This window comes from Nuphar pumila, chromosome 1, assembly GCF_984573655.1.
Source record: "Nuphar pumila chromosome 1, dmNupPumi1.hap1.1, whole genome shotgun sequence".
NCBI classification, from domain to species: Eukaryota; Viridiplantae; Streptophyta; class Magnoliopsida; order Nymphaeales; family Nymphaeaceae; genus Nuphar; species Nuphar pumila.
Genome location: NC_143249.1, coordinates 175,909,897 through 175,928,067, shown reverse-complemented (window position 1 = coordinate 175,928,067; position 18,171 = coordinate 175,909,897). Strand labels below are relative to the sequence as shown.

The window sequence follows — 18,171 nt, the reverse complement described above, 5'->3', positions numbered from 1 at the left end:
AGATTATATTTCAGAAGCCAATAGATATTTTATGCATGAGCAAATAAATATGCATGCACTTACCATTGCAAAATATGAGAACTTTCATGCATGAGTGATTTTAATTACTTTTATTTAAGTTTTTCTTTTACGTAATGTATGTCATGCTTAAATAAATATACAAACATTTAGGGATTTTACTTCTTAGCCATGTGGTACTACACAGGCTTAACTTGGATCAAGACCACGACTCAGGAGAGTACTTTCAAACAATTTGTAGCTTACCCTGATCGGACACCTTTCACTAGTACCGGTTGAGGGAAGACCTAGTCGAGAGAGAGCTTCCAACACCACCATCCTGATGCATCAGACTTTACTCATGAGTTTTATGACCTACCACCCCGCGGCTAGTGTGGAGGTTTTTTTAATCTTCGTGGTTGGAGAGGAGCAACCTTCCGTGCTCAAAAACTTATTTCATAAAGTCTGGAGTACAACTTACCCTCTTATCATAAACTCAATAGAATTAATGTTTGCGTGATTCTTTTAATCTACTAATTCTATTATTTATCTATGCACATATAAAATGAAACAAATTTAAGATTCGAGCCTCTAGTTCGAGCACAAAGATGCAAGATTCAATGCCAATGATGTTATCATGTCACATATATAATTCGTAACACATCACATCATTTATGCACTCATTCAAAGGCATTGATCATGATTAACTATATGCATTCATACATAATCATAGAATGTGCAAAATTTTGTCAGCTTTCCAATTGCTGCAAATCGTTCATAAAAACTCCTCTAAACGAGGGAGATACAAACGATTTACAAGATTAAGGTTTGATCTTATACCCATAGATAGGAATAACATAACTCTTGTGAAATTGCTAACACATGTCACTTACTTTTTTTTACAGACATCAAAACCATTCATGATCTAAATCGATGGTGATATATAAATTTTATATATAAAATATTTTTTTTCTCTTAGGTTCGGAACCAGTGCTGAATTGTGGCAAGCACAGGGCAGTCCTACCATTAACTACAGTCTAGCTAAAGCGAACCAACAGATTCGCACCTTGCTGGCTACTCGCATTAGCCGATGGGCTGGGTCCCACTGACCCCAGTCTGATGCACTTTAGCAAGTGCAGCTAGGCATGTACCCTAACCAACATAACATGTAACGCCCCAAATTTTTAACCCTAAAATTTCAGAGGAAACTTTTTTTTCTTTTTAAAACAGTGGAATCAACCTTTTTCTTTGGGTTAAACATTCTGGGCGGATTACAGTACAGTCAATTATTGTAACTGAATTAAAATGTGAACATTAAGATTTAATTCAGTTTCAATAATTTAAAATATATATCAGAGTATCTTGATAACAATGATTAATTTTCCAAAAACTATCCCCTAAAAAATAAAAGACTGTCTCTCAACGCCGCCTAAGCATTTCGCATCCGCTCCGTAGTTGCTTATCATAATCTACCCGAAACCCCATAAAACAGGTTAGACTCATGAAAGCCTGGTAAAAAATATCATACTTGCATAATATACGATATCAAAATACATTCAAATACAACCTTACATATATCAATCATGCAATACACATCTTAGCAGACTATATAACATAAAAATCATACTAACAATTAAAATAATTGGTTAATTTAATACACATCCGCTCATGTTAAGATTCACATCAATACAATAAATTATTCATATGCATGAACATTTATAAAATGCATAAACATATATAAAATATGTATGAACTTACCATTACAGTGTTGTGAGTCCTTCATTCATGAATAACTTCTTATCTTTACTTATTGTTTTCTTGCTTAAATGATGCATATCATGTTCTATCTATATACAATTCAAAATCTTGTTTCACTTGCCAATATTTGTCTGTGGGTACAACACAAATTCTCCTAGATGGAGGTACAACCTAGGTTTGTATTTTTAAACAATTGTGTCTTATTAATCTGCGTGACACCCAAACTGTGCATACTCTGGAGAGGGAATATAATTTTATAGAGAGAGTTTCCAACTCCTGCAATCCCGATATATCGGATTTTTCTCATCTTACCTACTATACCGCAGACAAATCATGGTAGTTCCCCTGGTTATAGGTCTTGTGGATCAGGGACAAAAGCAACCTTCTGTGCTAAGCCAATATTCCACAGAACAATCACTATCAAGCTTACTCTCTCAATAAGCCACAAGAGAATTAATTTTATTTTTTATTTTTTAATTAACTCACTTGTTAATAGTGCCAATGCAGACATGCAGGGTTTATATAGAACAATATTCGTGGCACTCGATGCATGCATTCAATTATTATTTACCATAAAATCAATACAATGATACAATCAATATGCATGTACACTGTCAATGTACGCTAATCATTGATATTTAGGTATGCCTAATACAATCAATAATGAAATGCATTTAGTTAACATGCATATCAGTACAATATATCATTTAAAGATCAATAAACATGCTGTACAAAATAAAATACAACTCGACATCAACACATATCATACGGTGCAATTCAGATCTCTATTAACCCAATTTTAGAAAACCCACCAAAAATCATAGGAATCGAATTTAACTCTTTAAATTTTACTGGGATTGCCCCATCATATTAGAAACATTCCAAGAAACAGAATTGCAAAATTCATTGTAATAAAATCAGGAGACCTTCTATAGAACAGGTAAATGAAGGAAGTCACTTTTATGTCTTAGTCGATATCTTTTGGTATACATTGAAAAAGTATAAAAGATATTGACATTGCATAGGGCATAAAAGCAGACCATACACAACCCATAATATAAAAATATATGCACAAAAAATAAAAGCATGAAAAATTAAAAATCAAGAAAAGAAAAGGGCTTAAAAAAAGAAAAAAAGCTCAGTGCTTAGAAGTGTGATTGAGAAAACCTGTGCAGAAAACATATGAGTGAGGATAAATAAATAATAACTTTTTTTATTGGATTTTACAAGAATAAAATATAAATAATTATGATATTTAGAAAAGTGAAAGAAATTCTTTTTCTGTGGTGGTATATAAAAGACTCTAATTATATTTTGATTTTTTTTTGTAACAAATATTTATGAAAACAAATTTTTTAATTACCTACTACTTGTGAAGATATGTGATATTATGCATACATGACAAAGATGTTTGTGGGTAGCATCACTGTAAACCCTCACAAGACCTTACTCATCCACTGAGGTAACCCAGGGGTTGAAAGAGCTTGTTGCATATGCTAAATGCAACCGTGATTCCTACGAAAGTGACTTAGTGATAGTTTGATTTCTTGCAATTTTCTAGTTTGCTCGAGGACTAGCAAAACATAAGCTTGGAGGTATTTGATCATGCATATATTTAGGGTTTATTTCATATTAAAATATGTATGATTTCATGAGAAAACATATTAAAAACCCAATTTTATGCTAGTTTCGAGTAAATGTATTAAAATGATTAAAAAATAAAAAAAATGCTTGAAAATTACTTTTATTTTGCAATTTAGTGTATGTTTTAGTGATTGCCATTAATATAGTAGTTTTAGTTTTTGAAATAATAAAAAAATTAGAGTTAAAATAGAGTTAGTTTGGGTTTTTGAAAAATATAGTCAAAATGAGGTGTTTTGTAAATAACTTTTTGTAGGAGAGGTTTCAAAATAGAATTTTTAAAAAAAGAGAAGGACTTATGGAAAATATTTAAAATTTATAAATATAATACGTCGATGAGAGGAAGGCTTGTCTTCTCCCTTGCAAAGCCCCTCTCTTCTTCCCCTTCCTCTCCACCTCTTCCTTCTCTTCTTCTCCTTCTTCCTCTTTTTCTCCTCTCTCCTCTTCCCTCTTTCTGGTGGTGTAATCCGGCGGCGGCGCAAACGATGGAGGCCAAACCTCTTTTCTCAACCAAATCAAGGGATAGCACGGAGTGGAGCAGAAGCGAGTAAGTGACGCGGAGGCACAAGCATAAAAGACTTTTGTTTTTCTTTTAGAATTTAGAAATTTAATTCAATTTTTAGGTTTGTAATAAAATCATTTTAAGCCCTCTGCATAGGGTATTCATTTGATGCAATAGTAATTAGCTTTACTTTCCTCATACTTTTCCATTTTGGCAATAAATTGTAGTTTAGTTGCTTGTTTGAATACATAGTATTCCCGTTCCTTGAGTTCGACCTGGTCTCTACCACTAGTGAGAACCGGTTTTTATTATTTGATGCCTGATTTTCACATTGCTTTCGCTTAAAAATCTTTTCAAAAACTATAATTTTTTCAAAAGGACATCAGATTGGAACTACGTAAAGCACTAAGTAGATCCAACTCTACTTGGTAGTCTGCATCAACTCTCCTACAGAATCAATTCAACTCTCACATCAAGGTATTTGTGTGGTGCATCCAGATGAACCTGACCTTCCCTCAACCTTAGGACATCCAGCCCAAGTTGTGTAAGTCCATAGAACCTACTCTCTAGGTCCCTCTTAGCCTAAAACCTCACCAAAACCCAAATATAGAAACAACACTGTTGTTGTGATTTCTAGAATGTACTCTAACTTATAAATTTCGTTTCTCCCAATTTGTACCTAGTCTAGACCTGCCAATTTAACCTTAGACTCTCCTATATGTCATGAACCAACCCTTCAAAAATCAGATAAAATTCTTTCTTATTACCAAGAATAAAATCTGATACCGAAACTAGTTTTGCCCAAAAACCAATGTTGAATCGGACCTGAACCCATCTCGTGTTTTGCTTTGCCAATTTTTGAATCCTAAATCAAAATGACCTAGCCTTTAAATTTTCACCTAAATTTTTCCTAACAACCTAGCCCTTGCTCAACCCTATTTTTTTTCTGAATCTCTCTCATGGTCTGTCAAAAACTGAATAGAACCGAGATCCAAAACAAAACCAAAACTTTGCAGAAATTTATCTCTGCAACCCAAATTTCCATGAACCTCATTTTTTAACCCCAACTTTTCTAATGTATCCTAAGCTATCTCTTAATTTTTTAGCATTTATAGAGTTGCATTTTAGGATAAACGACTTTTTCTTTAGAACTTGTCAGGCCCATCTGAACCTGTTTTTCCAAAACTTGACCTTTGACTTAACCCAAACATATCCTAACCTAGTCAAACCCATAAAACTGAACCTAGGCCCACCTGAATGTATCAACTTTGGTATCAGAGTAAAAGTGGTCTGCCCTCATGCCTCCTAAGAAGGGTAACAATAATCCTCTAAAGATGAACCTTGAGTTCATCCAAAAGCTCTTCAAATAAATACTTGCAAGAATAAAGGGTTTTAAAACGAGGACAACCACTCTCTAAACCAATATGAAACCATTCAAGAGCAGATGCAACAAATCCGTGGACTCCTCCTAGCAAATTAGTTCCAGAGCCAGGATGGTGGTGGCATAACCCATAAAGAAGAGCACAATGATCAGGAGGAAGATGAGATACAAGGATTAATCCTTGGGCAATTTCGTGAGGAAAGACAAGGCAGTTCATGAACCAACAACTATAATAACTATTGCTCTCACCCACTCAAGATTTCATTCTCTACTTTTTTAGGAAAGGAGCTGCAAGAATGGTTATTTAAGGCCAAACAACTTTTTGTAAACCAAAATGTATTAATGAATAGTAGATTAGTGTGTGTGGTAGCCCACCTTGATGGTGAGGCCATTTGTTGGTACCGTTGGTGTGAACAATGCCACGAGACCCCGACATGGTTTAAATTTGAGCGAGAAGTGCTTAAGCGCTTTGGACCATCTCCTTACATTAACCATAATATAGAGATAAAGAACCTCATGCAAAAGGGGTTAGTCTGTGATTATTAATTAGAGTTTGAAGACCTTTGCACCATATGTGGTGATTGGTCTGTGGGAGGATTTTGAGATGAAATCTAGATTTACTTAATGGTGTTGGACCCCTACACCCTTGAGGAGTGTTATGTCAAGGAAAGAGTGATAGAAGAATGGATGAAGAAGTCAATCCATGTGAAGAGGCCCAACTGACCTCCCGATGGGTGCGGTAATAAAAAACCTAGTAAAGATGTTGGACCCAAAGTCCAAATCGGGTCCCAATGTTCAAACCAAGTTTATCTTTAAGGCCCAAATGGAGAATCATAGGAGCAAGGGCCTTTGTTATAGTTGTGATGAAAAGTGAACACCGGGTCAAAAGTGCAAGGGCCTCAAGATGTTTGTCGACCCAGAGTTTGAATTGGATCTTTAAGGATCAAAGTTCATGAAAGGGGCAGATATAGTTTTTATGATGAGTTGGTTGCGGACCTTGGGTAAGGTCCAATGAAAATTTAACAAGATGAAAATGAACTTCGAGCAATCCAGAAAAGAGATTTGTCTAAAAGCCCTTAGGCCCAAAGAAGTGGGTTTCAAAGAAGCCCTTAAAATTTTTAGAGTGACTCATGATGCTCTACTTTGTACCAATGCGATGAAAGAACCATAAGAGGATGAAGGGTTGAAAGAAGTGCACCCTGAAATGCAAGAGATCCTTAATCAATTCAAGGAGGTTTTTACCGAAACTACCGGCCTACCCCTCAAAAGGTCCCAAGACCATGACATCACTCTTAATCTAGGGGCTAGACTCGTAAGTGTTCATCCTTACTGTTATGCGCATTTTCAAAAGGACAAAATCAAAAGACTTGTCTGGGAGATGCTCAATAGCAGAGTGATCCGGCCTAGTGCAAGTCCTTATTTCGCACCAGTTATCTTAGTTAAAAAAAGGACAATACTTGACAATTTTGTGTAGACTACACAGCCTTGAACACTGTAACATCTAAGGACAAGCACCCCATACTCATCATTGATGTGTTGTTAGATGAGTTGAACAGAGCCCAAGTGTAATATCCATGATTTTTATTAGTATATTCTTGCAATTTACCTATTAAATTCATTCATTAATTAAGCATATGTGTGTTTGAATCACTAGTTATGGTGGAATTTAATGAATATTCCAATTAAGATTAGTTTATCAATTTGGATCTAAATATCATATGGGATCCAATTATGGATTTTGTGTTATGCTTTTGGGGATCCACCTATACCCAATTTGGATCTAGACATTGTATAGATCCATTTGGACCTATCATTAGACCCAAGAGGGTGGGACATCCCCACCTTGCCATTAATAAAAATATACATGTAAATAACTAAGTTGTTATATGTATATACGTGTATATAAGAAAATATGGGAAGTTTGATAGAAAACAAGGAAATCAGAGGAGGAGTTTTGGAAGGAAACTCCTAATGAAGTAGGAACCCTTTTGTATTAGGAGAGTGAGAGAGTACATAAACCCTTCTCATGTTTCCCTCTCTTATGCATCATGCATTTGGGTTCTTGCTCAATCAAACAGATCCCTCCTCTTTCCCTCTTGCGTGAAGAAACTTTTCCCTAATTCTTCTTCTTCTTCCCCTCTTCTCTCACGCCTCCTAGAGAGTTCGACCGCTGCCATTGGAAGCTGCAGCAGAGGAGGCCTAGTACGTTGACGATTTCGGGTTGCAGCTAGAGAGGTTATGCGAGTGGAGTAGTCGTTTGCATCTAAAGGAAAGAACTGAGGTTTTTTTCATGATTCGAAGGTAGGATACTTGACTGAGCATGTATGTGTGTATAGATCTAGGCTTTCATGATCAACAATCTTTCCATGCTTGATATTTTCTTTTTGTGGTCTTGGATAAGAGAACATGAAAAGAAAGGAAAATTAGGGATTTTATGGTATATATATATTTATATAGGTTTATATACAATTTTCAGAAATCAATTTGTACAAGTGGATTTGTGTTTTTGTGTATGTAATAGGTAGGCATGAATAGATTTGTACAAGTTTTGTGCTTAATTCTATTTGTGTATAGGTTTTATTCAAAAGAGATTTGTCAGTTTCTGCAAACAATTTTGAATTATTTTTCTATGACTTTTAGCCAATAAATATTTATTGGAGTTTTTGTTTATTGAATATTAATGTTTTGGATTCATTGTTTTGTTATAAAGAGTTTTCCACAGATTTATGTCATATGTACAATGTTTAGTTTTCTTAAGCATGAATGGATTTACATGTTCTGTATGAGTTTTTCTATGTTAGGTTCTTGAAATCCATGATTGTTGTTTGACGACATGCTAGAGAATAGAACAAATTGATTGTCAAGCATATTACATTTGTATTTGTGGCATAAATTGTGTTTGATGCATGTTTTTATTGTTAAATTGGGTTTTGAGGCATTGAATACAACCTTAGCGGGGTTTAACTATAATTTTGGACAATAGGAGTCGACCCTCTTGAAAGAAGAGTCAACCTTTGCTGGACCCAGGTCTGTTTAGAAGTCCTGAGAGTCAACCCTTTGTTAAAAAAATTTGACCCTCTCAAGTGAGAATCAACCCTTTTAGGACCTTGTTGGATTCTGTATAACAGGAGTTGACCCTCCAGCCTAAGAGACGACCCCTGCACATGTAAGAGTCGACCCATCTTAAGAGTCGACCCTTTAGTACCCTGTTGTGATTTTGTTCCACATGAGTCGACCCTTGCTCCCAAAAGAGTCGACCCCTGGGCACTTGCATGTGTTTTATTGTTGGTTTAAGCTCGAGTAAGGGCTGATGAGCTTGAGATTTGAGTGAATCACCCAGAGAACAGATTGTGTCAATTGTTTTGACTATGGTATTGATGGTAAGTGCTCAGTGGTCCAATGAGAGATTTGTTTTGTTGTGAAATGTATGAGTAAGGTATGATAAGATGTTATATCTATTGTTAGAATTAAAGATATGAAAATGCATGATATTGACAATATGTGAATGAAGGATATGTACTGCATACTATTGAAATTTTTATTGCATGCTAAAGAAAAGTTTGAATAAGTGGTATGGTATTGTATAATGTTGAATCATGCATATGAAAATTGTTTGCTTGTGTATATGGATATTGTATCGATAAGATGCATGAATCGAGCCCAAGTTCATGGCTCATGACCATGTGTTTGATCAACTGGATTGAATTGATTAATGTTAAGTGCCCCAAAGTGGTGACCATTAACCTCATGTTTGGCTAACTAAAATCATATGTGCTTATGACTCTAGAGAGATATTGAACTTGTACTTGATTAATGACTATTTAAGCATGTATGTTAAGAAGATTAATTAAATGTTAAAGATTGTATAAATTAATTTTTTTAAAGCTTACAATGAGAGAGTAAGTGGTACATTGGGCTCCGTGGGGTTTTGTACAACACAAAAGGTTGCTTCCCTAGCTACAAAGATAGGGGATAGCTACTACCAATACCGCAGGGTGATAGTGGGAATAGTTTCTGCTGAAATAGAAATTCTGATATATTAGATTGAGGGTATTGGGATCTCTCTCTCGACTAGATCATCTCTCACCCAGAACTGAAAAGGATATGTAAAGTCAAGGTAATAAGATAGCTATTAGATGAATGTACTTCCTGGTTTGTGCCTCCAATCCGTTATTGTTTGTGTTGTAGCCACAAAGTATTGAAAGAGAATCAAAATTGAGATTGTGCATCATGGGCATGACATGAATTATTTAAGTAAGAAAAATGTAAAGAAAATAATTTATAATTTTTCATGCCATGGTAGATGCTTCAATTGCATTGGTAAGTCATGCATAAATGAGATTAATGCATATGAATCTGCATTATTGTAAAATAATTACTTGTTAATTTGGTTATGCACTTATATTGAATTGTTGACGTTATCCTATGAAAAGAATGATGTTTTATGTATATATGCTTTGTAATTGTATTCTTACGAGGGTCGTTGATATTGACACCCTACTACAACATCGGTCACTGAAAGGACATACAACTTTCTTGAATCTAACTAATTGGATGGAGGCCACTCAGTAGTGGGGAAACCTCTTTCTACCGGGCAATGGAATAGTGGGTTTCCATCCCAATGAGCAAAGCCCTAAAGCTTCACTTTGCGAGTGCTTTTTGAGTAAACTCCATTCAAGAAAGTCTTGATTTTAGGTAATAAATGGATGATTAGAGTCGATGCAGAAAACTGGTGCGGGTCAAATGAGCCAGTCAAGTTCATTTTCCTTGGCACTAGATTTTTGGAACACATTTCATTGGTTGTTTTTAAAACATTTATTGGAATTGTATGACTCTGATATTGAATAACTTTGAATAAAATGTGATCCATATTAAATTCAGTGATAATATTATTGATTGATGGTAATTGTAACTTGCCTAAGGTTTTAATTAAGGTTTTCACAGTCGTTAAAAAAAAAGTTCATATATTATCAGGTTTAAAATCTTGGAAAATTACACCAAGTATTAACTAAGATGTATCTTCGGTCTAGTTATCACCAAATTCGAATGGCGGAGGAAGACATTGTGAAAATGACATTTAGGACTCACGATGGTCAATATGAGTTCCTTGTAATGCCTTTGGGCTGACTAATGCCCCCATCATATTCCACCAGGTCATGAATGATGTATTCTGACCAATGCCTCACAAATATGTCCTCATATTTTTTGATGACATATTAATTTATAGACGGTCATAGGAGGAACATTTAGAACATGTAAAGATTGTTCTTCACACCTTGAAGGAGCATCAACTCAAGGCCAAGAGATCCAAGTGCAGTTTCGGGAACTCTCGAGAGTCCTACCTTGGCCATATTGTCGATCAACAAGGCGTGTGTGCGGACCCCAAAAAATTGCAACAATGCCCTCCTGGCCAAAACCGACCACTCTCAAGGCCTTAAGAGGATTCTTTGGACTTACTGAGTACTATCGAAGGTTTATAAAGAATTATGGAGTCATTGCTGCCCCCTTGACTTCCATGTTGAACAAGAACACCTTTGCTTGGTCAGAGAAGTCTGAGCTTACTTTCAAAAAACTCAAACAAGCTAGTGCGAGGCACCAATGATAGCTCTTTCATATTTTTTCAAAGAGTTCATCGTCGAGATCGATGCATGTGATAGCAGAACTATAGCAGTGTTAATGCAAGGACACCATTGGCTTTCATAAGTAAGAATCTTTCAAACCGTGCCAAGGCTCTATCAACTTATAAAAAAGAGATGCTCGCTATCATGCCCACTCCCGAAAAATAGAGGCCATACTTACTTAGAGGACACATCGACCATAAGAATTTTAAGTACCTCATAGAACAACGTATATCGATCTCCCCCCAACAAAAATAAGTCGCCAAGATGATGGGGTACAACTTCGAGCTGCAGTACAAGAAGGGATAGGAGAACCATGTAGCCGATGCTCTATCCTGACAATTTGAAAATGAAAGGTTAGAATATCTCATGGCCACCTCAGGATTTGTGATGCCAAAAGAATTCAACTTAAAAGATTTTTTGCCTAGTGGACTATTCAAATTCCAAGGGGGAGGGTATGATACAAATCCACTTGAGGTCCAATCTGTATCAACAAAGGATGGAGCAGAGCAAGCATAGATCCAACCCAATTTAGCCTTGGGCGAACCTGAGCGTGGAGGGGAGCAATGCAACCATGGTGGACTCAAATCCAAGGAGGGGCCGACTGGCCCATGTGGGCTCCACCTAGATGTCTACCTCCCTTTGGGAGGAGTCTAGAAGGACATGCAAGGTAGGAGACTCAAAAGAGTCTCTTGATTTTATGAGCGCCTCTTGGTTTTGTGGCTCTTAGGATTTCTAATTTATGTTTAATTTTATTTAAGTTTTTCTTGTTAGTAGTGATGGCTTTAAGAGGCCCTTGATCCTATATATAATGCTCATTTTTGTAAGCTTGATATGAAGAAAATATATTAGACATGTTTCTCTATCATTCTCAAGAAATCGCCCCCTCCCCTATTGGGACACTTTTCTCTAACTCTCTCTCACCTTCCCTTGGCCCCTAAGCCCTCACTCTCTTTCCTCACTTCTACCCCCTATAAGTCTCTTCCTCTAGACTTGTTTCTCCTGTCCCAAGGCTCATCTAGTTCGTGTAAGGTGGTCTCAACCCTTTAGAGGAGTGGAATTATGTAAAGCACTAACTAGATCCAACTTTACTTAGTAGATTGCATCAACTCTTCTGTGAAATCAACTCAACTCTCACATCAAGGTCTTTGTGTGTTGCATCTGGACGAATCAAACCTTCCCTCAACCTTAGGACATCCAGACCAAGCTATATAAGTTCCTAGAACCTAGTCCCCAAGTCCCTCTTAGCCTAAAACCTCACCTAAACCTGAGAACAATACTCTGTTGTACTCTAACTTAGAAATTTTGTTTCTCCCAATATTTACCTAGTCCAGACCTGCCAATTTAATCTTAGACTCCCCTACATGTCCTAAACCAAACCTTCAAAAATCGGATATAATTCTTTCCCATTAAGGAGAATAGAATCCAACACCAAAACTGGTTTTGCCCAAAAACCAGTAGTAAATTGAACCTAAACCCATCCCATGTTTTGTCTTTGCCGATTTTTAAATTCTTAACCAGAATGACCCAACCTAACTATTTTCTGGGATTTTTTTGAATTTTATTTCTAGAGAAATAACTCACTCTCCCAGGGTCTGTCAGAAACTGAACAAAACCTAGATTCAAAACAAAACCCAAACTTTACAGACTTTTATCTATATAATACGAATTTTCCTAAACCTCAATTTTTAACCCCAGCTTCTCTGACGTGTTCTAAGTCAAATTCTAATTTTTTAGTATTTATAGAACTGTATTTTAGGAGAAATTGATTTTTTTTTTAAACTTGTCAAGCCCATCTAAACCAGTTTTCTCTAAACTTGACTTTTGACTTAACCCAAGCCTACCCTAACCTAGTCAAACCCCTAAAACTGAACCTAAGCCCACTAAAACATATCATACACTGACAAGTATATAGGTCATAGTCCGCAAATGAAGGACATCTGCAAATAGATGTCTATGTTGCCTAAGTTTGCAAGTATAGGTCATAGTTAGTAAACAGAGGACTTTCACAAATATAAGCCTATGTTCACAAATATAGGTCATAGTTTACAAAAAGAGAAAATCTACAAATAGAACATGTTCTTGCAAATATAGGTCATAGTTCACAAAAAGAGTACATCAGTAAATAAAAGCTTATGTTCACAAATATAGGTTATAGTTCACAAAAAGAGTACATCTGCAAATAGAAGCATATGTTCGTAAGTATAGGTCATAGTTAACAAACTGATGACATCTTCAAATAGAAGTCTATGATCTCGCAAATATAGGTCATACTTCACAAAAAAAGTACATCTGCAAATAAAAGCTTATGTTCACAAATATAGACCATAGTTCACAAAAAGAGTATAGCTACAAATAGAAACATATGTTTGCAAGTATATGTCATAGTTAACAAACTAATGACATCTTCAAATAGAAGTCTATGTTCGCAAATATATGTCATAGTTCTTAAAAAGAGTACATTCTCAAATAGAAGCTTGTGTTTACAAGTCTATGTCATAGTTAGTAAACAAAGAACATCCGTAAATAAAAGCCTATGTTCGCAAATAAGGTTATAGTTCGCAAAAAGAGTATATCCGCAAATAGAAGCCTATGTTCACAAATATAAGTTATAGTTAGTAAATAGAATTATATGTTCACAAATATATGCCATAGTTCACAAGCTCATCATCTCACTCACACAGTTTAGAAAAACATAACTTTTCAGGTTAATCAGGTAGACACAATTTTGGATCTAAGGCTATGAAAAGTAAGATAATGCAACCTAAGGTATGGTTATAGGTCTAGGACACTAATATTAGAGGTATGGTTACTTGAATTAGACTTTGAAGATGGCAGTACAATAGAACCACGACTGTAGAGGCATCCGAATGGTTTCTCTGAGCAGTATAGCCTTCCTAAATCTATGAAAGCGACTCGTGAAGGGCTTGAGCTCTTTGCGCAGGCTGGATCCACCACCATACACATTGTGATAAGTGAGATCAGAAAGAGTTAAGAAAATAAGACTCAAAGGAGGTAGGGACATCCAAGAGGTAGGAGAGAGAAAAAAGAGTGTCAGAGGATAGGAGCGCCAAAGAGAAAGAAGGAGAGAGAGAGGGACAATTAGGCCTTAATTTTTTTTTTAATATTATTCTATTCTTAATATGGTTCTCCAAAACCTCCTTATACATGAAGAGCTTAGGTTGAATCTTAGTTGCATAAAGAAACCAATTAGATTATGACTCTTTTTTAGCTAAGGACTCCTAACAAGAAGAAACTAATTAAAACATCCTCCCATAATAAATTAACTAACTCAGTTAACATTAATTCTTTTAAAACTATAAGACATCCCATAAGACTCTTTAGCAAAACACGCTCCCTAGGTGGACCCCACTCCTTAATTGGCATGCCTTCTAGGCTTGATATGTGTTCTGCTTTTCATTCTCTTGAACACTAAATCTTTGACTTGTTAACCATTAGAGAAGCCATGTCAGCTGCCACATCATCAACCGAGATCCCACCTAGGCTTGAATGACCTCAATGCCAGCAAGGAAAGACATGCGGATCCTAAAGCTCGAATCTGTGCCATCTTTTAAAATTCAAACCATAACAAACCACTACGATCTATGCCACTTTGCCCCCAAAATAGAGATCTTGACACTCTAAATTGCCACACCACCTGGGTCAAGGAGTATCACTTGTGCATCCTCCAATGAGTATTTAGGGCTTTGATGATCGTAACACTCAACCCAATCAGTAGGGACGTTGAGGAAACTCAGGGTAGAATGCTACTCCACTGCTTAGGTGGTGAAGAAATAGGCCCATTGGGTGCTCTGAGACAACTTCAATGTCCTTCTTGGCTACATCTTCTCTGCTGTTGGTGGTTTGATGGTAGCGCGTATGACCTCCTTTCCGTCCGCATGGAATGACATTTTCATTGTAGAGAAGCTTCAAGTTACCTCACTCAATGTCTGTAGCCACTACATACCTAAGATCATGTCCACAGTATGGATGGGTATAACGTATAGGTCAAGCACAAACCTTGCTCCTTTGAGCTGTAGACATGATCAAGCCATATTTCCACACACTGAAGGTGTGATTCATTTTCAACTATCACATTAAAACTAATATGCTCTTTAATTTCACACATGATTTCTCAAACTATACCCTTTCACCTTCAGAGTGTCCACACTATCCCTCTGTATCTCATCACTGTCACTGCAAGTAGCCACGTCTTCTGCTTTCTCTAGTTGGGCATTAACATTAGCAATAACCTCAAACTTAATCAATGACTCATTCAACTTCTTCACCATTGTCTGCATACATGAATTTTCCTCATTAGATACTTTCGAGATGTGATACATGATTTTGGTCACGTATTTCTTTTCTTTTGATAGCCACTGAAGGTATTGGTTGCTTCTTATTTGAGCACAACTTTCTGGGCCTCATCTTACTCATGTTGTATTTATTGTGATACATGTCTCATATTTTGGCCACACAGTAGGTTCCTTCTCTATCCATGTGTCAAGTCTCCTCCATACTAGCTATGATCAACTAGTGGGTAATTTTCATGTTTCTCTATTTGCTTTGTTTCATTAATAAGTGTTGGTGTATGTATTGTTGCATCCATTACAGTCTCTTCAATAATCATTTTGTAATCAATAAATGAAGATTTTTCTACAAAAACAAATGAACAAACTGATGATTAAAAATTTATTTTCATAGCAACTAACAAAATAGACATCAACTCTTTACATTAAAAATAACATCAAATATTGTAGATGTCTAATTATATGCATTACAAGAAGATGAACCCGACAATAGATATTCATTAAAATGGTGACAAAATGTTATTATTATACTTTTCTTTTTAATAGCATTAAGTGTAACAAATGATCATGAAACAAAGGGATAAAAAAATTAATTTATACTAAAAAAAACAAATACTAAAAAATAAAAAAAAGATCATGGCATGGATTGATTCACTATGGTTTTAATTACAACATACCTATATATATCGCGAATCTCAGCAGGTCTAGATGTGCGAAGAGAAAAAATGTTCTAAAAAAGTCAAGCATCGGTGATTTTTTCAAATTGTTAAGTGTTTTAGGAAGCACACCATTTTGCAAGGACAATACGATTATTTTTTGTATAAAAATTATATATTCCATATGTAAATAACATCAAAAGTTATTACACGAGCCAACTGCTGTTTGGTTGGTCTCATTTAGTGATTGGCCAAGCTCCCTTCGGCTTGGCTAAACACGAGTACAAGCCAAGTCACGCCAATCATGAACATTCTCTATTTGGTTATTGTCTCTTTTACCAGCCCTAGGCCGCATGACCAAGGTATTAGATTCAGATAGGCCCTCCTTAAGGATGCGTTTGTGTGCCGAGGAAGGAGAATCAACACCATCAATGGGTCCTGCAGAAATGCATTGTGTCATGCATTTTTTGCGAAAAGCCTCAACTTTCTATGGCACATGTTTGCATGTCGTAGGAGGATGCTCCATGCTGCAATCCACGCTGAGAAGAAAATGAATTAGACCCTCTCGATGGAAAATGTTACCACGGAAAAGCAGGGTTTGCATTGATTTTGGCCTTTTGCTTTTCTCGTGAAAAGTGGGTGCCTTGTTTGTATGCGCCTGTAATCCCCACATAAAAGGTATGGGGTTTCACGCCATTCTGAGAAAACCTTTTCAGTGACATGCAAACCGGCCCTAACTCCTAAGAGAAGGAAGCAAGGAATACCAACATATGTAATTTGCTGTGACAGTATTCATTTTTGGGAAGAAGACTCACATCTTGTCCTCATCCGACTCAAACATCCAATCAATTTGCATATCTACCCACTTAGATTTCTTGGCAGTGAGAAATGAGATTCGGGAACTACCATCCAGACATTACAACTCAAATTATGTTCAGATCCAGATCAAAGATCCAATCAATTTGGGTATCCACCCATTTATATTTCACTCAGTCAGAAATGGACAAGATTCCCACCCGTTTGCCTACGGCTGTTAATGGGTCCGAACCCTAATTTTTGGGTATGAGCATAGAATGTGCCAGCCTGAACCGGACCTAGCAATATGCTAACCAGGTTTGGGTCATGACTTTTGCCTGACACAGAACCTGACCCAGGTTTTTTATTAGGTACCCGAATCGACCCAAGTATTATATATATATGATCGGATCTACGTCAACCCTGACCCGACCCGTTGACAGCCCTAAATTGACCTTTCGGCGGCGTCGTCAAATGTCAATACGCGCCCCCATCCTCCTCTTCTTCTTCAAGACTACCAACCCCAGACGTCTCTTACGTTCAAAGCAGAGAGAGAGAGAGAGAGAGAGAGAGAGAGAGAGAGAGAGAGAGAGAGAGAGAGAGACCATGGTTTCCGCCAAGATCGCGCCGTCGATGCTATCGTCGGACTTCTCGAATCTCGCGTCGGAGGCCGATTACATGCTTCGTTGTGGGGCCGACTGGCTGCACATGGACATCATGGTAATGCTACCTCGATTTGATCGGTTGTTGGTGTGGTTTTTTTTTTCATTGTAATTTTTGTGGGTGATTGAGAATTTGTATGTGCGAGTAGCGAAATGAGAGATTCCATGGTGTTTTGTGTTGAATCCTTCCCCGGGTTTGATGATGCTCGGAGTCGAATCTTCGCGGTTGTATTTGTTTATTGAAATGGAGATCAATTGGGGGGAGTTAGATTGGTTGGTGATTGCCAATTCTATTAGAGACCATGTTTTGATCTTTCTTAGTTCTCTTTGTTGGTGAAAGTGGGTCCTTCTCTCTCTCTCTTTGTTGATTTATGCTGTTTTTAATGGTTTTATATTGTTGCTATTGATTGTTAAAAGCCTATTTATATTCGCTCAATGCATATTTGCATATTTCTACTTGAATCGGATGAATAGAAAGGGTGGCGTCTTTTTTACTTAATCTGTGTCTGAAGATGTGCTTATTATTGCTAGCTTGCCAGAAAAACATGTTTTGGGTGGAATTGCGTTGGCGGAGAGCATGATATTTCATTGTAAAATTTTTGATGCGATGTGAGCCATTGATTTTTTGGTTCCTGTAAAAACCTGTCTAAGCATAAATAGATCTCTAATCCAATAAGTATTTTCCATAAAGGTTCACTTTTGTCCTCTATGATTTAAAAAACATGCGATCATGGGATGAAACATTGAAAAACTAATTGGTACAATCGTAAACTGGCTATGAGGAAGGACCGATTTCTCTCTCTCTCTCTCTATGTATGTATGTATGTATGCCTTTTGTTTTAATTATGCTT

General features: G+C 36.5%; 1 protein-coding gene across 1 annotated transcript in view; it reads left to right on the top strand.

Annotated features, from left to right (window-relative positions):
* Positions 1–17,248: 17,248 nt before the first annotated feature.
* Positions 17,249–18,171, top strand: part of LOC149851351 (ribulose-phosphate 3-epimerase, cytoplasmic isoform-like) — a 52,152-nt gene continuing 51,229 nt past the window's right edge. The window contains exon 1 of the mRNA XM_090000324.1: positions 17,249–17,378. Within this exon, the coding sequence (XP_089856450.1) occupies positions 17,265–17,378 (114 nt within the window). The 5' untranslated portion in view covers positions 17,249–17,264. The remainder of the gene's footprint in view (positions 17,379–18,171) is intronic.